This window comes from Tamandua tetradactyla, chromosome 2 (assembly GCF_023851605.1).
Source record: "Tamandua tetradactyla isolate mTamTet1 chromosome 2, mTamTet1.pri, whole genome shotgun sequence".
In the NCBI taxonomy this organism is placed as follows: Eukaryota; Metazoa; Chordata; class Mammalia; order Pilosa; family Myrmecophagidae; genus Tamandua; species Tamandua tetradactyla.
Window position 1 is genome coordinate 210,934,762 of NC_135328.1, and position 18,538 is coordinate 210,953,299.

An 18,538-nucleotide genomic window follows, 5' to 3' on the forward strand; every position below is an offset into this window, starting at 1 on the left:
TCCTTGTTGGTCTCCCACAGAGGGGAGGGCCACTGGCAGACTCTCCCCACCCCCACCACCCAGGCCCTTGACTTCCCACCCCAGAGGTGCTGATAAAGTCCTACAGGACATAAAGATACCAATCCCCTACGTGGCTCTCTTCTGCAGCGTAGGTACAGGCTGAGAGATGCCAGCAGGAAACCCGGACCAGCCACTCAGGTGAACACAGCTGCCACATGCAACCACACGTTGGTAGGACCAAGGACAGAAGGGACCCCAGCTAGGCAGGAAGGCTGGGGGCCCTGGCTGGGCGCCTGGAAGAGCAGGCCTCACAGGTACAGCTGGGCTGCAAGTCTCAAGTACCGAATGAATCGTGGGTGGTCTCCAGTCTCCTTAGCACCTAACCCAGCACCTGGCTCACTGGGGGCTCATCGAGTAAGGAATATTAGTTGAATGGAAGTTGACTGGAATCCTGGGGGCAGCCTGGGACACAGTAAGGTGCCTCAGCACCCACCCTTACAGCCTCACTCTGGCTGCTTTCTTACCACAGGACAGGCTTGTGAGTTCACAGACATATATGTGCCTCCTTCTGATAGATTCCCAGAATAGATGGGCAGGGGCCTGGGTTTAAGTAGAAAAGAGAGAAGTGGGATGTAACTAGGATGTCCCTATACCTTAGTGTCTGCTCAGGACACCTGTGGGAGTGAACAGGATATGCTGATAAAGACACCAAGACAAGAGTAAAATGAACCCAATTCCAGGAAGGCAAAGGACAGAGGTTCTTAAAGTCGGGTCTGTGCAACCCCTGCATCAGACCCAAACCAGGGCATTGGATAAAAATGCAGATTCCAGGGCCCCTCCCCAAACCAACAGAACCAGAATCTGGAGGTGGAGCCTGAGAACCTGCATACCAGCTAATGAGCACCCAGGCCACTGCGAGGCCCAAAGAACCATTAATGGGCCAGAGGGAATGAGGGCAGAAGGAGAGTGAAAACTCCCAGCTCTGCCAAGATAGCTATGTGCCCTTGTGGGTTTGCACATCGGCCCCACTTGACATCTTGGGGTATGGTCCCTTCCCAAGTTAGGGCCTCAGTTTCCCCAATGAGTGGGTTGACGTATCCCTGCTGAGGTTTCCCAATCAGGGAGCTTGGCTGGCCAGTGTGAAACTCCCCATCTGGGGGCAATCACCTCTTTGGGTGCTGCCTGAGGCAGGGGTCAGGGAGGGTTTCCTGGAGATGAGGGAGAGGCTCTGCACCCCAGGGGCCTCGCTCCCAACCACCTCCTGCCAAAGATGCCAGGGAGAAAACCCCATGACACCTGGCATCTCAGCCTCCGCTCTGTGCCCTGGTGGCCTTGGGGAGCTGTCAGCTGATGGAGGAAAACCACAATGGGTGGGGAGGGGAAGCAATGGTCTTGGGGGAGGCCACATGACAGCCAGGAACAGCCACTTTACAACAATCTGCAGAATCTCTTTATGCCGACACTGCCTCACCTGTAAGAGCGAGAATGCCACCTGTCTTGTAGGGTGAGCAGGGCCTACAAAGGGCATGGCTCCTGGTCAGCCCTCAGGAAATGACTGTTCTTTAATAACAGGACCTTCCTGAACTAAAATACAGATTCATTCCTGCTTGGGCACCCAGCGCTTCAGTTAGGTGTGCACCGGCAAGTGAGCTGTGAGGTGAGGGAATCAAGTGCACAGGCTATAGCAGCTATTGTTTTTACTTCTCTTTGAGCCCCTAGGGAGAGCTTTCTGAAGCTTCTGTACAATTAAAAGGTACTGAGCACACTCTACACCTCTGATAAAGTTACAACCCTAACTAGTTGGGTGCCTGAGCCAGCCTCCAAATCCAGACGGCAGCAAGGGATGTAGCCATGCACCTGCAGGCCAGCCCCCTGACTGTCAGAGCCCCGCAGCAAGTGCCACAGTCCACCATGTACACCGAGGACCCCCCCCCCCCCACTACCCTGGATCCCCCTGCTCTCCTTCTCCCAGGTCTAGGGCACCAGGTGGGACTCACACCTACCTGCCACACCCTTCTGATTGTCAATTTCTTCCAAACCTCGGGTTGTCACTGCACTTGACGAGCTCATGCCATCCAGCCAGGGCTCCCTGCAACTCCTGAAATCTGTGTTCTCTAGCTGGCCTCTCTTGAAGGCATCCAAGCAGCAGGGAAGAGAGAGCCTGTAGTCCCCACCTTTGCGGTGGCTGCCGTGAGGTGGGCAGAGAGACGGTTCCTTAGGAACAGGAGGCAATTCTGACTTCGCCCCTCCCCGGGAGGCACGGATCTGAGATGCCCAACCCAAGATGCATTTACGGATTGTGGCCCCATAAGGAGTAACTAAACACGTGTTCATGCACAACTTACAACCACAGCTTGGCATCCTCTCTGGAGTGTTTATAGCCCTTAGTGACTCACGGCAAACACAGATCCCCACAGCGATGGCTTTGGCCAGCTTTAACGACATGCTGAGAGTGTTTACCGGCTGGGGCTAAAATCTGCGTACACACAAATGGACCTGATTTTCCACTTTTGCCAATCTGCCATGTTATCGATTGAAGGCTAACCACTCCGGGGGTGTGGGTGCTTATTTTGCTTGAGTCATGTGCTCAGTGTGTGTTGAGATGATAAGGGGAGAAAGCCGTTTTCTCTCCAGAATGGCTGGAGGGTCCTGTTAACGCAACTGGAACATTACAAAGAACAGAAAGAGGGTATAATAGCCATTATGGAAATTTCCTGATGACTCAGAAGTCCAAAAGTGGCTAGCAGTCCTTCAGAGTCACCTGTTTGAAGATCAAATCTCAATATTCCCAGCTTCAAAATTAAAAAAAAACAACATAAGCATATGCGTATATATCTATTTATGTCAATATATAACACATATATTATCTCTATATCTATCTGTTCTTAGAATGGTGAATAAATGGGAATTCTGCCTTCCCTTAAGGCATGGGTAACATCAAGATCCATGAGTATGAGTCCGACAGATTCTATCCAATCTCCCCAATGACTAAAATGGCTAATAGAATCCCTGTTTTACGATGGGTAAATGGAGGCTCGGGAAGTTAAATAACAGACCTGGGCAATTCAAAGCAGGGATGTATGAGTCCAAAGCTGGTGTGCTGTACCCACTATGGTGTGCCACCTTCCCTAGCAGAAAGATGGTTCAGTCCATCTCACAGAGCAGCCACAGGGGGTGGGAGTGGGGGCACAGGTTGAAATCTCCTCGGGGAAACCAGTCCGACTCTTCTCAACAGCACTGGCTTTCACTCCTGATCTCTGTGCAGGGCCCAGCCCCCACTACCTCTCTCCCATCTTGCTAGTCGAGGATGTTCCTGCTGACCCCCCCAGTGGGCCCTGGTGGGCGGCTAACAGCATCCCTGATTTCAAGGCGGAGAGTCCAGCTCGTTCCCCATGCCAGCAGAAGTCTTTTGCAGAAAGGTTAACAGGAAGCAGACCTTCTGCTGAAATTGTTAAAGGCTCAAAGATAAGCAAATGCTTGGGTTGCTTAAAACAAGGAACGGTCAAGAGAAGACACAAACATTTTATTTTTAAGGGTAAAAACGTAAAGAAAAAATTGGACCTGAAACTTAATGTGGGTGTACCTTCTTAAGGCCAATACAAGGTCTCTGCACACTGTTTGGGGGTTGACAATCAGATAAATGCCTGGCTATGATACACGCTGGCCGTGTGAACTTGGGCAAGTCATGAACTTTTCTGAGGGCCACCTGGGAATGGGAGAACACCTGCACCTCCCGCAGAGTTGCAGGGAGGACTGAATGAGATAACGCATTGGGTTTAGTGAGTGCCATCTGTGGCCCTTGGGAGGGCACAGGGCTCGGAGTCACGTAACACACACAACAGCCTCCTTCCCCCCAGTTTTATTTGATGTAGGGGAAGGAAGGGCAAGAAGAGATCACACACATGGCGCTGATAAAAGGTACAGGGTGTGAAGAAGCTCTGATTTCCCATCCACTTTAAAAAAAAATGAGTAGGTCAGTTTAGCTGACACCCCTTTGCCTTAGGGACTCAACAATCCCACCTGCTCACTTCAGTTCTTCCCTCCCAGCTGCCATCACACTAGCTGATCCTTCAACTGGCTTCATTTTTCTTCCTAACACTCAACCACCCCGACTCATCCCGCGTGTGCTTGCTTACTGAAAATCTCCCCCCGGAGAATAGAAGCTTCATGGAAACAAGGGCTGCAGTGGTCTCATTTGCTGTTCCAGCCTTGGTGGAAAGAGCACCAGGCTAGGAGTAGATGCTCAATGAATGTGAGTGAATGAATGAACAGCCAATGATCAAACAACCCAATTCCCCTTCTAAATCTAACACCCATCAGTGAGCCAGCTGGTTCCCTCTGTGGCCGAATGAGTGGCCCATGCTCAGAAGGCATTATTCCGACGGCACCAACAAGGACGCAGAGTGAAGGAGCTTCTCAAGGTCATACGGCTTTGGGGTAGGACCAGGTGTAGGCTACACAAGTGGCCAGTTTCCATGTCTCCAGCTTCAGGACCTGCCACCAGCACTCCCTCTCCCTGCCTGGGTCTGGGTGGAAAGACTTTAACCTCCCCAGTCATTGTATCCAGGCCTACCCAGGAGGCCAGCAGTGACCGGAGGCCAAGAGGGACCCACAGCTCTACTGATTTCAGGACACCCTCCCTGGGCAATGTGGAGGTGTTCAAGGCCTCCACCCACCATGCAAATGTCCCTGCTCCCTTTTACATCCTTAAGCCATCTCAAGGTGCCAATCCCTAGACTCCCAGGTCCAAGTGGACACCTCTTTATGCTCCTTAAACCGAGTACCACGGTCAGCCTGGAATCCAAATACCGAGACTCTAGGGTGAGTTGCCTCATGGCATGGTGAAATATTTATTTTAACAATTTCAGATGTGTTTCTAAGCCAGAGGAGTTCCCACTGACCTCCCAAAGGAAAACCCCCCATGACAGCTCATAGTTTGAGAAACCATTTCCGCGGTGGACTATCCTCCATGCCTCACCATCAGAAGTTCTCAGAAATTGCATTTGGTCTTTAAGAACCAGAGACTAGAAAGGGGTGAAGGTTAGTAGGGAGAGAGAAATCAACGCGTTCTGGTTTAGCTGCTGGTTTTATCCAGTTTCATGCCAGTAATGCTATTGGGAAATGAGATCTCCACGGCTCTTTGCCCTGAAGGGACACACAAGAGGGCCACCGAATAACAACCACCCCCAGACCTTGGAGACAGGCGTTTCTCCGCTGCACCATGTCATTAGGCTATTGTTATTATGAACTAGCAAATGGAATCCATATGGACACAAAGTAAACAGACATATCTCCACCCAGCTGCCTTGTATACAGGTTTACATAATAACAACTTCCACTGACATAACACTCAGCCTTGGATCACTTAAGTATTTTGCGGACAAGACAAAATTCATCTAGATCTGGCTCATGAAAGTGGGAGTGAAGCAGTGTTGTTTCCTAACGGGAAGCTGAGTCAATGGAACACTGAAAGGTGACCCCAAAGTGTGTAATCTGACAAGAAGTCAACATTAACACTTGGTAAGCATTTACTGTAGGTAAACTGAGTCTCAAAAAGATCAGGCTTGCCCAAGCTCTCCCATCAGCTTACTCTTTGCATCTATGCTCTGTTTTGTACCAAGTTATAAAACAGTCTCCAACTGCTGTTCTTGGGGAAGAGGGGGACAAAGTAAAACTCCAGCCTTGGACAGAGGAGGTACATGGTGCCACTGCCTGGAGGTGGAGTGCCAGGGGGCTGCCTGTCAGAAGGTACCTCACATCAGCCCTTGTGGGTATATTTAATCTCAGGAATGTGGCTTGGCAGAGATCCATATTTCCAAAGCAAGAACAAAGTTCTTTGCTCCACCTTTGGGGATCTGTAAAGGGGTCCTCCACCAAGCTGGGCCTGTCTCTAGCAGACCTGGCCCCAGGGCCGCAGCTCAGCTCATCAGAGCAGGCAGGGTGGTGGTTAACCAGCAGCTTGGACGCTGGCATTCCCTCTCCTAGGGAGATCAACACAGGCAGGCTGGAATTTGGGGTCTTTTTCTCACAGGAAAGAAATAATTATTAGTTAAACAAGCACAGTGTTCCCCAGCTGGTAAGCCTGCTGCCTGCAAGGGGCACTCTGATACCAAGGCTTTGGGTGTCCATGGACAACATCTGGAATTCCAGCACCCTGACTTCCAGGCTGGTGGACCTTGGGCAAGTTGCTTAACCTCCCTGTGCTTTCTGTCCTCACCTGCATGGAGATAACACAGCTTCGCTCCAAGGAGTGCCATGAGGATTTATGGAGACACTGCATGTAAATCACTGGCACACAATAGGTGTTCAGGAAACAAAAAATAATCATGTTGGGCCCCCCCACCCGATTTTCCTGGAAAAAGTATTCAGAACTTCAAACCCTGATCTTGGCAGAACCTTCTCAGAAGAGCACTTGTCCTGGATCTAGATTTCTTCCTACCTTAGAGACTAATCAATGCAGGGGTTCCTGGAGCCTCCCCCCATCACCGAAGCTGAGAGGGGGAAACATTTGAGACCGAAACAGGAGAAAATGGGCGCTCCCACGCGGAACATTTTAACACTAAAATGCTGTCCCCCGCTTGGGGCGGATTAGCCAACCATACGCAATTAGATCACTGCATTGGAGTCTCCACCGCTGCAATTTCTCTTTCAGCATTACTCGGAGTTCAAGTGCCTGAGAAACGCAGCCATCTCTCGCTGCTAGCAAACGCTAGTCATCAATCTCCTCTTGCAGGGGGGCATTCAAGGGGCGCGCTCCTCCGCACTTTTGGGGCTGCCAGGTGGGGTCCAGGTGCGGGCACAGAGGACCGCCCCAACCGGCGCGGGGCTGGCCCATTTCCCACGCTTCCGAAAACAGGCGCGAGGGCCGGTTCCGTCCCGAGCTAGATGTCCTGGCGTCGCTAGACCGCACGGCTCCGGCGGGCGTGGCCTTGATCTCTCCCTTCAATCCTCCCCGGCTGGCTCGGGCCTGAACGCCGGCGAGCACCGAGCTCACCCCCAGCCCCCTGTAGGAGAACTAACTCCAGGTCCCGCGCGTCTCCACCCCCGCCCCCCCAGCACCCCGCCCCGCGCCTGAGGCTCCGAGCGCCGCGAGAACTTTGCCACCAGCGGCTGCCCGAGCCCCGGGCGGGAGCGCCCCCGCGCGCCCGGCCCCGGCGGCTCCCCGGGCCTGTAGCCGGGCCGCCTCCCCTCTCGGCGCGCACCTACCCGGCGGGCTGCCGTCGCCATCCGCTCGAAGGAGGGGCACCCCGGCGCGGGGCCGACCCTCGAGCCCCGCCGCGTCCGCACACAAGCCGCAGGCGGCGGGCCCCGGAGGGCGCTCGGGCCCGGCTCCGGCCCCGCAGGAAGGCGCCGGCTCGCCCTGCGCCGCGAGCTGGCGGACGCGCTCCCAGGTGCCCGAGTCGGCCGCCCGCATGCCGCTGGCCGGGGGGCGCTGCCCGCGGCGGGGAAGCGGGCGGGCGCGGGCCCGCGGGGGCTCCGACGGCGCGCGCCGGGTCACGGCCCCCAGGGCCGCCGCCGCATCGGGGCGCAGCCGAGCGCGGTCCCCGCCGGCCGCCCGCCCGGCCGCCGACGCGCGCCGGACCAGGGCTCTCGGGCCAGCCGGACTCCCGGCCGTCTGCGGCCGCCGCACGCTGGGAATTCGGCCGCCGAGCCTCTCACGTGGGAACGACTCTCACTCCCGCGGCTCCTCCCCCGGCTCCTTCCGGGCTGGAGAGGGCCGGCCGCTCGCCCCGCCCCCGGCCCGCCCCCCGCCCCCGGCCCCCGCCCCCGGGCCCGGCCCCTCGGTGGCGCCGCGACCCGCTGGAATGCCTTGGGGAGCGCCGTGTCGCACTGTTGAGCGCCCGGTCCCTGGCCACTCGACGCATCCCCCAACCTGCTCGTTCCTGGAGACACAGATTGGGAGGAAAGCTGGCCCGTGTCACAGGGGTCGGAAGTGGCAGGGGCTGGGCTCGAATCCAAGTTCACAGGGCAAGCGAGAGCCTCAAGTGAGTGCGAAAGGGGGATGGCTGCCGGCCTGGCACCCTCAATTTGCACGTCTCTCCACTCTTATGATACATCTGTGACAGCTTTGTCCAAGAGCTGAAGTCTCAGTAACTGCCCTGGGAAGCCAGAAAGAGAGTGTGTGTGTTTCTTGGGGGAGGGGAGACAACCTGGGGGCGTTTGGGTCACATTCTTTAAATGAATGCAATACTGAGTGCACTGGCTATGTCAATGTGGAATAAAACCCACACCCTCCCTGCCCCTGAAAAGGCTGAGATCTGGGCGGACACCCTGTCACTTCACCTCACCTTCCCCCAACTATAAAATAAGGCATCGGCAATTCCTTCCGTGACCATCATCTGTGCCTGCAGCTTTTGAACTTCGCTCTGTGATACAGATGTGGCAGGTGAGGTCACCGCAGGGGAAGCCCGGGGCCTGGACTCCAAGAAAAGGCTGGGGTCAGTCGTTAAGCTGGCCAAGTGCTGGGAGAAATGGCAACAGGCAGGGTTGGCAATTCTGAACCCGCCTGTTGGAGTGGGTGCTGCAGTGGCTGGCAATGCATGCTGTAAAGTGAGTTTGCAACTCTGAGACCCCTTTGATCTGGGGATTATGATGTTCTTTAGAAAGACTAATTATCTCCGGCAGCCCCAGGAGGGAGGTTTGGTTTCCCTGATTGACACGGGTGCAGGCCAAGGGAGAAGTCCCTGGCACTCAGTGGCACCCCCAGCCTCCCCTTCTTGGCAGTAGGTGCTCCCTCCCTGCCCAGGCCTAGCTCTGTAACCTCTGAGCCAGGGGGATCTCTAGAACACTGGCGTGTGTCTCTCTGACAAGCTGTGGGAATCTAACTACTGCCCCCCTCCCAAGTCTAAAAACCTTTCGTATGTTGTTTTCCTTCCCATGGGGGAGGTACCCGCCTTTCAGCAACCTCTGGGACATGAACACCATCCCTGGTGGTCTTCTCAGCCACCACTCCTCATGTGCTCTGTGGTCCTTTACCTTCCCGAAAACTGGCAAAGGGGGCCTGCTGCTGAGGTTCACAGGGCAAGGGATGGGTCCCCATCCCCATCCCATCCCACCTATCCCTTCCTACCTGGAACGCCCATTTCCCCACAGAAAGCAGACAGGCACACTAAATGCTGGTGGTGCTCCCAGCTGTGGAAGAAAACCACTCGTGTGGTTACACACCCACCGGGGAAGGAAACTGATCCCATACCTAGTGACCGGAGACACTGGGAATCCCCCAATTCCTCTGCCTCTCTGGGATAGTGGGCAGAATGGAACAGAAGAACGAGCGCTCTGAACCCTCGTGGGTGGAGAAGCTGAGAATGCCCTGCCGGACCCTGCTGCAGGACTGTCCTTCCCAGACGCCTTCAGGGAGGTGTCCGGGGCCCGCAGTGCTGGGGGTGGGCTGTGCAGCAATTAAGCTGTATTCTTTTGACTTAGACACCCTTAGCACATGAAACTCGGAAGAAGGCTCTTTACTTCCAGAGAGAAACATGCTCTTTCCCCTTTTTCTTGAAGCACCTGGAATTCTTGGTCGACCTTCGATTGTCCCCTTTTTGATAGAAACATGCACTTTCCTCACAAGTCCGTGACAAGAAACAACAGCATGGAGATGGCTATGTTGCACTTTCACTTGGACTCAGTGTCATGGGGCACATTACGGAGTGGTGGGGACTGTGGCAAAAAAAGAAGCTGCCAGCCCCGGGAGAGCAGAGAATAGATTGTTGTCATGCAGGTGTGTGGGCCTGGTATTAACAGATGCTTGGATTTTTTGTTTTTTCAATAAATATTGGAAATACAGATTTTTACATGGAACCTGATTTTGAAATGTTGGCAACTCTTTAAAACAAGAGAAAGAGGGGGAGGGGGAGGAGGAGACGGAGGAGAAGGCAGAGAAGGAGAAGCAGGAGAAAGGGAGAAGGAAAAAGGAAGAAGGAGGATGACAAAAGAACAACAAAGTAAACGTGTGGAGGTTTCTGTCCAGCCCATTGATCAGAGGTTACCCTCTCTGGTTCCCTCTGTGACCTCTCAGAAGTCTACATACACTTCCCAGCTACAATTTCAATAATCTGAGCTGTTTCTCGAGCCCATAGCCCTGGGGAATTCCCACAGCTCTCTTTCCTCAGCGAAGTTTGGCCCTGCTGTGTGTTTGTGTGTGTGTGCGTGTGTGTCCACAGCCAGGACTTCAGATGGTGGTCGGGCCCACTTTCCACAGATTTCTGGGGAGGGGGGGTCCCAGACTATCCAGGTCCCTCCAGTCAGCTTCAGCCCCTCACTCTTCCTGCTCTGGCAGGCGCAGTGGCAGCCTGTAGCCTTTAGGAAGCGTCTGCCTTGGGCGGGGAGGTATTTTTTTTCCTTGAGGTATGTTTCTGATTATGAGAGCATCTTGGGTCCAGGAGATGTTTCTGCTCAGTTCTGCAACAGGAGATGCAGGAGCCAAGGAGGAACAACCCATATTCCGCCCTGAGCAGCCAGGCAGGTTCTACATGAAAGATAACTAACTCCAGGGTGGGTTTTACTGGAGATTCCAAGACTGAGCCGTCACACAGTGCCCCATGCCCAAAAGGGCCTCATGTTTGGTTTAATGCCCTGCTGATGTTGTCTTCAAATTCTTAATTATTTCTGAAAAGGGGCCCCACATTTTTCTGTTGCACTGGGCCCCTCAAATTACGTATCCAGTCTTGCTCCAAGATCTTCTCAGCCTCCCTGTGGACTGCTAGGAATTGATGCTGCAGACAGCTGGGTCTGGGATTTGGCTCACTCTGTCCTTCTCCAGGACAGGTTAGGTCCAGCCCCTGCAGGGCAACAGGAAGGGAGAAGTGGAGGTGGAGCAAGGCAGAGAGAGCTGTCCCCAGACAGCCCCCCCCCCCCCCCCCGGCCCGCCCCCCCCCCCCCCCCGCCCCCCGGCCCGCCCCCCCCCCCCCCCCCCCACGCAGCAACTCATTAAAGAGCAGGAACTCGGGGAGAGAAGGAGCTAGGGAGGCTGCTCTGGTTCTGAGCTCCGTGTCCCCGTGACCTTGGCCTCAGACTGACAGGGCGCCACCAAAGAAAACACAAAGCGGCTGGAGCTAGGGTTGCAGGGGTTGGTATGGTTCTCGTTCACAGTGGCCTCTCATTCCCAGGGGAAATTCATTTACATCACAGGCAAATCCTACAAGATATGTTTGGCTTGGGGGGAGTTGGGCAGGGGGGCTCCAGTAACATTGTATTAGGATACCTCACTCTATTTGGCATCTGCTTGAATGGAATGTTTGAGCCCACTGGGATTTTTCAGACATGATATTCTGGCCTGTATTTTTGATATTTGTAGAAGATATTTTGCTGAGATCTTCAGGCCCCTCTTGATTCCTGATTCCGAAGAAGATGGGCAGTTCTGTCTGTTACCCCCTCGTGAAGTCCTGGCAACACTTCTCGGGGAGCCTGGAGATTTCAGCTGCAAAGGCCAGTCCCCTGCTGAGCCTGTGTGTGGCCCTGGAAAAGTGCCTTTCTGTCCCTGAGTCTCAGTGTTCTCATCTGCAAGTTAAGTGATGGGCTGGCTGGACTTTTCCAGCTCTGACCTGCTCCACTTGAGTCAGTCTTTTTATCTTCCAGGTGGTTGTGTGGGCATGTTTGGTGCACATGTTGCTGGAGAGACAGAAGGTGTATTCGTTATCGAATGCTGCGTAATCACCCCGAAACTTAGTGGCTTTAAAACCCCAAGCGTGTATTATCTCACAGCGTCCGTGGGTCAGGAATCCACGTGTGTGCAGTTTAGCCGGGTGCCTGTGGCGCGGGGTCTCCCCCAGGCTGCAGTTGGGGTGTTGGCTGCGACCATCTCAGGATTCACCCACGTGGCAATGGCAGATTCTGTTTCTGAACTGAACCAAACTGTGGGGCTCCGTTCCTCTTGCTGGTTGGCCCCAGGCTGCCCTCAGTTCCTTGCCATGGGCAATAAGCCGACTCACAACATGGCAGTGAACTTTCTGAGTGAGGGCTCCGAGCGAGAAAGAGCCAGAGAGGATGTGGGCCAGCAGAGAGCCACAGTCTCTTTGTTCCCTCATCTGAGAGGTGACAAGCCAGCCACTTTGCCCTGTTCTTTTCGCTAGGTCCCGCCCACACTGGAGGGGAGGGGCTTATGCGAAGGTTGTGAGCACCGGGTGATGGGGGAGGGGGTTATGGGGGGGCATTTGGAGGCTGCCCAGCCCAGGAGGTTGGGGACACAGTGTCTGGAGACAGAGAGACCAGGACTCAAACTCTGGCTGTGCCCCTCACCGGTCTCTCTGTGACCTCAGAGAAAGCATTTCAGCCTGGGAGCCTCAGGCTCCTCACCTGCAAAATGGGTGTGCTCAGGGTGACCTGGGGAGTGTGGTGTAAAGGAGGTGGGATGCCTGGGGAGTTCTGCATGGTGCCCAACACAGGGCAAACCCTTCAAAGTGGTTGCAGGGACACTTCTAGGGAGGGTTGGAATGACATGCCCGCTGCTTCTAAGCCAGAGAAGCACTTCCTGGTACTCCATTCTCTCCATGGACATCTGCAGCCTTCAGTCCACTCCCAGGGTCTCCAAGTCCTTTGGCAACCCCAGGCCACCTTTGTGGCTGAGCAGGGATGGCGCTGACTTCCTTCTCTTCCCTCAGCCATCCCAGTAGGACGCGGGACACAGGTGCAGAGGGGATGATTAGAGTGGGATTTTCGCCCCCAACCTGCTTAGACCTTGGGTCTAAGCATTTTGCCCCAGGTCCATCCAGCCATCTGTCCTGGTGGGGACTTATTGGCTGGAGGCTTTTGTGGTCCTGTCACAGGCACTGGTCCCCTTTGACGATCTTTGTGGGATCCCAAATGACCAGGGGTCAAGATTCCGATCCCCACAGGGGCTTCCAAAGCACCTGCCCCGGAGGCGGAAGCTTAGCCCCATCCTCTGGCAGAGCTGGGTGTGAAAATATTTTCCTGAGTGCAGCCAGCTGTGTGCTCTGACTATCAGAACCTTTCTTGGCTCCTAATTTTGATTCTTATCTACAACGAGAGGAGTAAAGCCATTCTTATCCTGGGACCACATCTCACCCATCTCCTCTAAGCCCCTCCTTGGAGAGTTCACTCCAAGCAGGAAGATTTCTGCAGGACAGAAAAATGTTGCAGCTTATTCAGAATGAATACAGTAACGGCAAAAATGCTGCGACTAATAATAATAATATTGACAAACATTTATATAACACTTACTATGTGCCAGGCACTGTTCTAAAAATAACTTTACATGTATTTGCTCACTTAATCCTCCCAATAACCCTGAGAGGTAAGTGTACTATTATCTTCACCTCCGTTTTACAGATGAGGAGACCGACAACAGAGAGGTCAAGTCACTGGCCCAGAGTCACCCAGCAGGGCAGGACCCAAGCCCATGTCATCTGGCTGCAGGGACCGTGTTTGCAACCATGATGCTATCTTGGCAACAGGTGTCACCCCTCGAGCACTCACCTCGCCTCAAGGGCTGTGCTTTCTAGATCATTCAGCCCTCAAAATCACACTATCCCCATGAGAACAGGGGTTTAGGGAGACAAAGGGATGTATCCAGGAAGTGGCTGGCAAATGCAAAGTTGGAGTCTAACTGTCAGAAGTGAGGAGGTTCTGTGGAGAAGCGCTGTTCCCCAACTCCCCGAGCCCTCTGACCTCGGGGTTAAGGGGAATGCCTGCCTCTGGGCGGGGTGGGACCGTCAACCAGTCCTAGGCTCTTGGAGACAGGTCACAGAACGAGCCCTCTTGATACCACAAGCTGCTGTCAGACCCCGCGTCTCCACTGCCTGTGTGTGCTTCAGGGGACACAGAGGAGCATGGCCAGTGAGTGCCTGATATCAGAACAGCAGTTACTGTTTACTGGGCGCTTCTGCCCTTGTGTCAGGCACTCTGCTGGGTAATTAAATGTTATTATTTATGTTATTGCTTAATTGTCATTGATGCACAGGGATATAAGCCTCATTGTTAAGGGCTACTAGTAATATTAGATAAAACGCTTTATGCATATTAACTCATTTAAATCCCCATAACAACTATATAAAACAAGTGCTATTATTATTTTCACTTTTTCAATGAGGAAACCAGGGTAAAGAGAGGTTAAATAAATTGCCCAGGGTCACACAGCTGGTAAGGGGTGGAGATGGGTTCAAATCCCAGAAATTCTGGTTCCAGGGCCTGTTCTTTTGACTATTATGCTGTTGTTGTTATTATTAATATTATTCTCGTTTTATAGTTGACTTGGAAAGGTAAAGAGATTTATCCACACAGCTGGTAGATTTAGATCCAGTATTTCTACCATGTCTGTTTTCATTCATTCATTCATTCATTCATTCGTCGACTTAACAAATCTTGATTGCACACCAAACATGTGCCAGGCTCTGTCCTGGACCCTGGGGGTAAAGCATCACGTACTTTAGCCCACTTTGGGCGCCTGCAATGCAACCAGCCTGTGAGGTCAAAAGGGCGTGGGGCAGCGCCCAAGAAATACTGCCAATTTCTGCAAAGGAGAAACTGTATTCCCAGCACCCTTCAGCACCTCGCTGCTGGCCTCTGCCTCCTGGTGCCAGGAAAGGCCTGGATTCATGGCTCACCTCTCTCCCACCGTCATCGTCTCCACTGCCATTACCTACAGAACAGTTCTTAAAGAGACATAGAAGATAAAATGGATCAAACTCAGTAAAGGCTGTTGTGAGGTATGGAGTTGTAGATGTTTCTTCCAGCAGCTGCCCTTTACTTACTAGCTGGATTGACGCTGGGCAAGTCAGCCCAACTTTCAAGGCCTCAGTTTCCCCATTTGTAAAGTGGAAATAAGAGTGCTTGCTTATCTCCCCAGACTGTTGGATGGGGAGTAAAGGAGAACATAAGTGAGAAAGCCCACATAACCACAGAGTGCCAGAAAGCCAGGCTTTGGGGCCTGTTTAGTAATGGCAGCATTTGTTCATTCGTTTATTTATCTCAGCCCATCAATCAGTCTGCACTTGGCGTCTGCAGCGAGTCTACTCCTGCTCGTGAAGCTATTGGAAGAGGTAACAGGATCCAACATGCAGAAAGCTCACAGTCTCATTGGATGTTATGATGAGAAGGGAGAACTGATAGTAGAATTGGATGAAGAAAAAAGGGTTCTAGAGGGAGTCAACAGACATATGACCTGACCTAACTCTCCATACTTTAGATGCCTTATGGTGGGGACTGTGATGAGCCCCTGCTCCCACTTCCCCAAAGATATAAAATGACCCTTAAGACCAGGCCCAGTGAATCACTTTGAGTTTCTTGCAGGGTGAGTGCAGGGGTCCAGAGATGCTGGCCCTGTCTGCCCCTTTAAGGCTTAAAGTGCCCAAATCTCCCTGAGTGACAGCTCAGTCAATGGCTGCAAGCAAGTTTGAACAAAGGGGTAATAACCCAGCACAATCCTGCCTGGGCCTTTCACAGTGAAGATCTCTGAGCTATCTGCAAGCAATAAGTAGGCACCCCAATACTGAAGTGAAATTTATTTGTTTAAAGACAAAGCAGACATTTTTCCTTTTGGTGGATGATAAAAATGGAAGTTTAGAGAAGTTTAGACACTTGCTCAGGGGCACACGGCAAATCAACTGCCCGGGATGACTGGCTTTGGTCAACTGTAGGACATTGGTTCTCAAAGTGTGGCCCCTGGACCAGCAGATCAGCCTCATCCCACCACCCACAGCTCTTATGAAAAATTCGAATTCTCCAGCCCCACCCCAGACCTCCTAAATCAGAAACTCAGAGGAGGGGCCCAGCAGTCTGTGAATTAACAGCCCTCCAGGTAACCTGCCCTGGCCAGAAGAAGGGCTGCTAGGTCTCCATTCCATTCTCAGCGGGAAGCAAGGAGGCAGTGGTGGAGCAAGGTCATTTTCTTAGCGTTGATTGCATAACCATCTCTTCTGCACCCTGACAGCTCTCTGCACCCAGAGTCCACACTCAAGGGCCCTCCCTTGTCAGAAGGCCACCTGCCCGGGCTCCAGGAGGCCTGTCCACACATGCCCGCAGAGGCTGTACGGGCTCTGCCCGCCTGCAAGTGGAGGCCCCTGCTTCTCCACCTCCACAGGCAGCACCCACCCCCAGCATCACCACACTGACAGCAGATTAGGGGGGTCAGGGGCTGCGGGGGCCCCCAGCAAGGTCAGTCTTTGACCCAGCTATCTCGGTGTGGACCAAGTCCGGAGACAAAGGCAGAACGTTCCGCACTTTGGGCATCAGGAAGTAACCTCAGGCCCCTGCCTCTGGGTTCTCGGGGCAGAAATCTGCAAGGGCTTGTAGTCCCAACGGGACTAATTAGGATTCGTGCTAAATTCTTCTTTTTTCAGAATTGTCCTTTAAATATCTCTGGAACTGGTTTCGGGAGGCAGATTTGTTGAACAGATACGTAGGAGGGACTGGCATCTTCCCCCTGAAGTTTCTCATTAAAACAAACAAGCAAAACTGTGTTTTGCTAAATGGGAAAGAAGCTGCTTTTCTTTTTTTTTTCTGTCTTTAAAGATGTGACCTTTGAAAGTGGAATGTTTCTCTCAGATCAGGGGCCCAGTGGAGGCAGACGCAGGGGTTCCTGCGATGGAGGAGAGTCCCTGGAGCTGCTGGGGGCAGGGTGGAGGGTGCAATCCCAGCTCCTTTGTATATTTAAGGTAGGACTGGGAACGAAAACCTGTAATAGGCCACATATTCCATGCTAGCTCAACCCACTGCCACCAGGCTGGTCCCTTCCTGTTTTGCCTGAGACAAAGTTTTCATGCGTTAATAAATACCAGTTTATTTTATTTACATATAACATAGTGTAATATATATTTATAATGATGGTCTCATTTACTGTAGTCTCGGTGGTATGAGAGCCCCTTTTGTGGTATCATTTCATTTGATGCTTCACATGCTCCATGAGAGGGGGATATAGTTATTATCCCCATTTTAAAGGACAGTCAACTGAGGATATGGGGGTGGGGGGAGGTGCCCAGAGGTGGCTAACAGGTAGGGTCAGATCCAGCCTGTGGATGTGTTTTCTTTTCTTAACACTCTATTAACATTTAAAAAAAAAAAAAGCTTGATTTTAAAATCAGGATAACTTACTCCAAAAAATTCAGATATTTTGTTTTCCGTCTGGGAAAATCAGAGGGTCTGGTGCTATTGAATCCTGACTCCACACTGTGTGCTGACAGCACTGCCTCCCGGCTCCCCCAGCCCCTGCACCCTCTGCTCCCCACTCTTTTGTCCCTGTCCACCTGACTTAGGTGTGTGACCTGTCTCGCTGCTCCAGGCTTGTTCACGAGCCCTGTCAATAGGCCACAACTAGTGAGAGACAAAGCCAGTGCTTGTCCTGGGTCTGTCTGTCTGTCTGTCTGTCTCCTACATCTCACCAGTGCCCACTCCTGGGAGAACCTGATGCTCCTTCATCAGGAGATGTGGGCGCTTCTTCTGTTTGCTGGGTGACCTTTGGCAGACCCTTACTCTTTCCCCTTCTTGGGCCTCAGTGCCCACAGCTGTACAATCAGGGGATGGCATAAAATGATGTCTCAGATCCCCTCCACTCCTTTGAGCCTAGCCCAGGCTCCTTGGGACCTCAGAGCCCCTTGGGAAACTGTCCCAGGGATTCCAGGCAGGCCAGATACTTGCCTTCCCACCCGTTGCCTCCCCAACGTCATCCCGCATCCATGAACATCCCTAGCACAGGATTGTCTCACTGCTCCAAAGCTCCGCCAGTGGGGTCAGCGGGGCCAAGGGTCTGACCCGTACCTGTGACAGGGGCAAGATTCACCCCTGGAGAGGCCTCCAGCACCAACAGCCTAATTGCACAGAGGAAAGAGCCCACCCGGGCGGATCTAGACTGTTCTGAAGTGCAGGATGCCTGAGTTGGGGTTGGAGCCAGCTTGTCCCTGCCCGGGTCAGTGTGAGAACAAGGTTGCCCACTGGGCACTGGATAAAGATACTGGGGCTCTGCACTCAGTGAAATGCTTGTTCAAGTCTCCAGGAACACAAAGAATGGGCTTGCAACCTCCTTCCTCTTTCTCCATCCTGCAAACATTCAACCGAGGAGGATCCTGAAGCTCAGAGAGGAAACGACGTGATTGCTTAAGGTCATACAGAAAATCAATGCCAGGGCTGGGTATGAGCTCGGATTTCTCACCCACCTCCCTGGAGCACTTCCATGGTACCATCCTCCTCTCTCCCTAGGGAATTTTGAATCCTCCAACTTCTTGGAATTGGGTCTCAGGGACGGTCTGTCTGGGTCAGTGTGGTGGGCATAACTCCTAGCACAATTGTTCATGGTGCCCCAGACATATGCCCCTGCAGAGAAAATGGGGAATTTCAGGCCCAAGGGTGGTGTAAGCTACCCGAAGCTTCCAAGAGGAAGCTCAGTGTATAGGAAAGTTTGTAAAACTGGCAGCCTGCAGCCCACATTTGGCTCATAGACATATTTTGTTTTTCCCACAATGTTTATTAAAAATTCACATTTGCTGCCAGCATTTAAGAATTGGGAAGGTTCATATAAAAGACAGGATTTCTGGCCCTCTTGAAAAATCTCAAGACCTGGCAAGAACTGGACCACATTTTGCCTAGCAACGAC

The 18,538-nt window shown here is 52.9% G+C and overlaps 1 protein-coding gene across 5 annotated transcripts in view; it reads right to left on the reverse strand.

Moving 5' to 3' along the window:
* KAZN (kazrin, periplakin interacting protein) overlaps positions 1-18,538 on the reverse strand; it is a 1,164,933-nt gene that overhangs the window by 154,852 nt on the left and 991,543 nt on the right. Inside the window, exon 1 of one of the 5 annotated variants that reach the window (XM_077151230.1) lies at positions 7,207-7,414. The exons of the other annotated variants lie outside the window; for them this stretch is intronic. Within the exon in view, the coding sequence (XP_077007345.1) occupies positions 7,207-7,414 (208 nt within the window). Of the gene's footprint in view, positions 1-7,206; positions 7,415-18,538 lie in introns of those variants that run through there. 5 annotated transcript variants of the gene reach the window in all.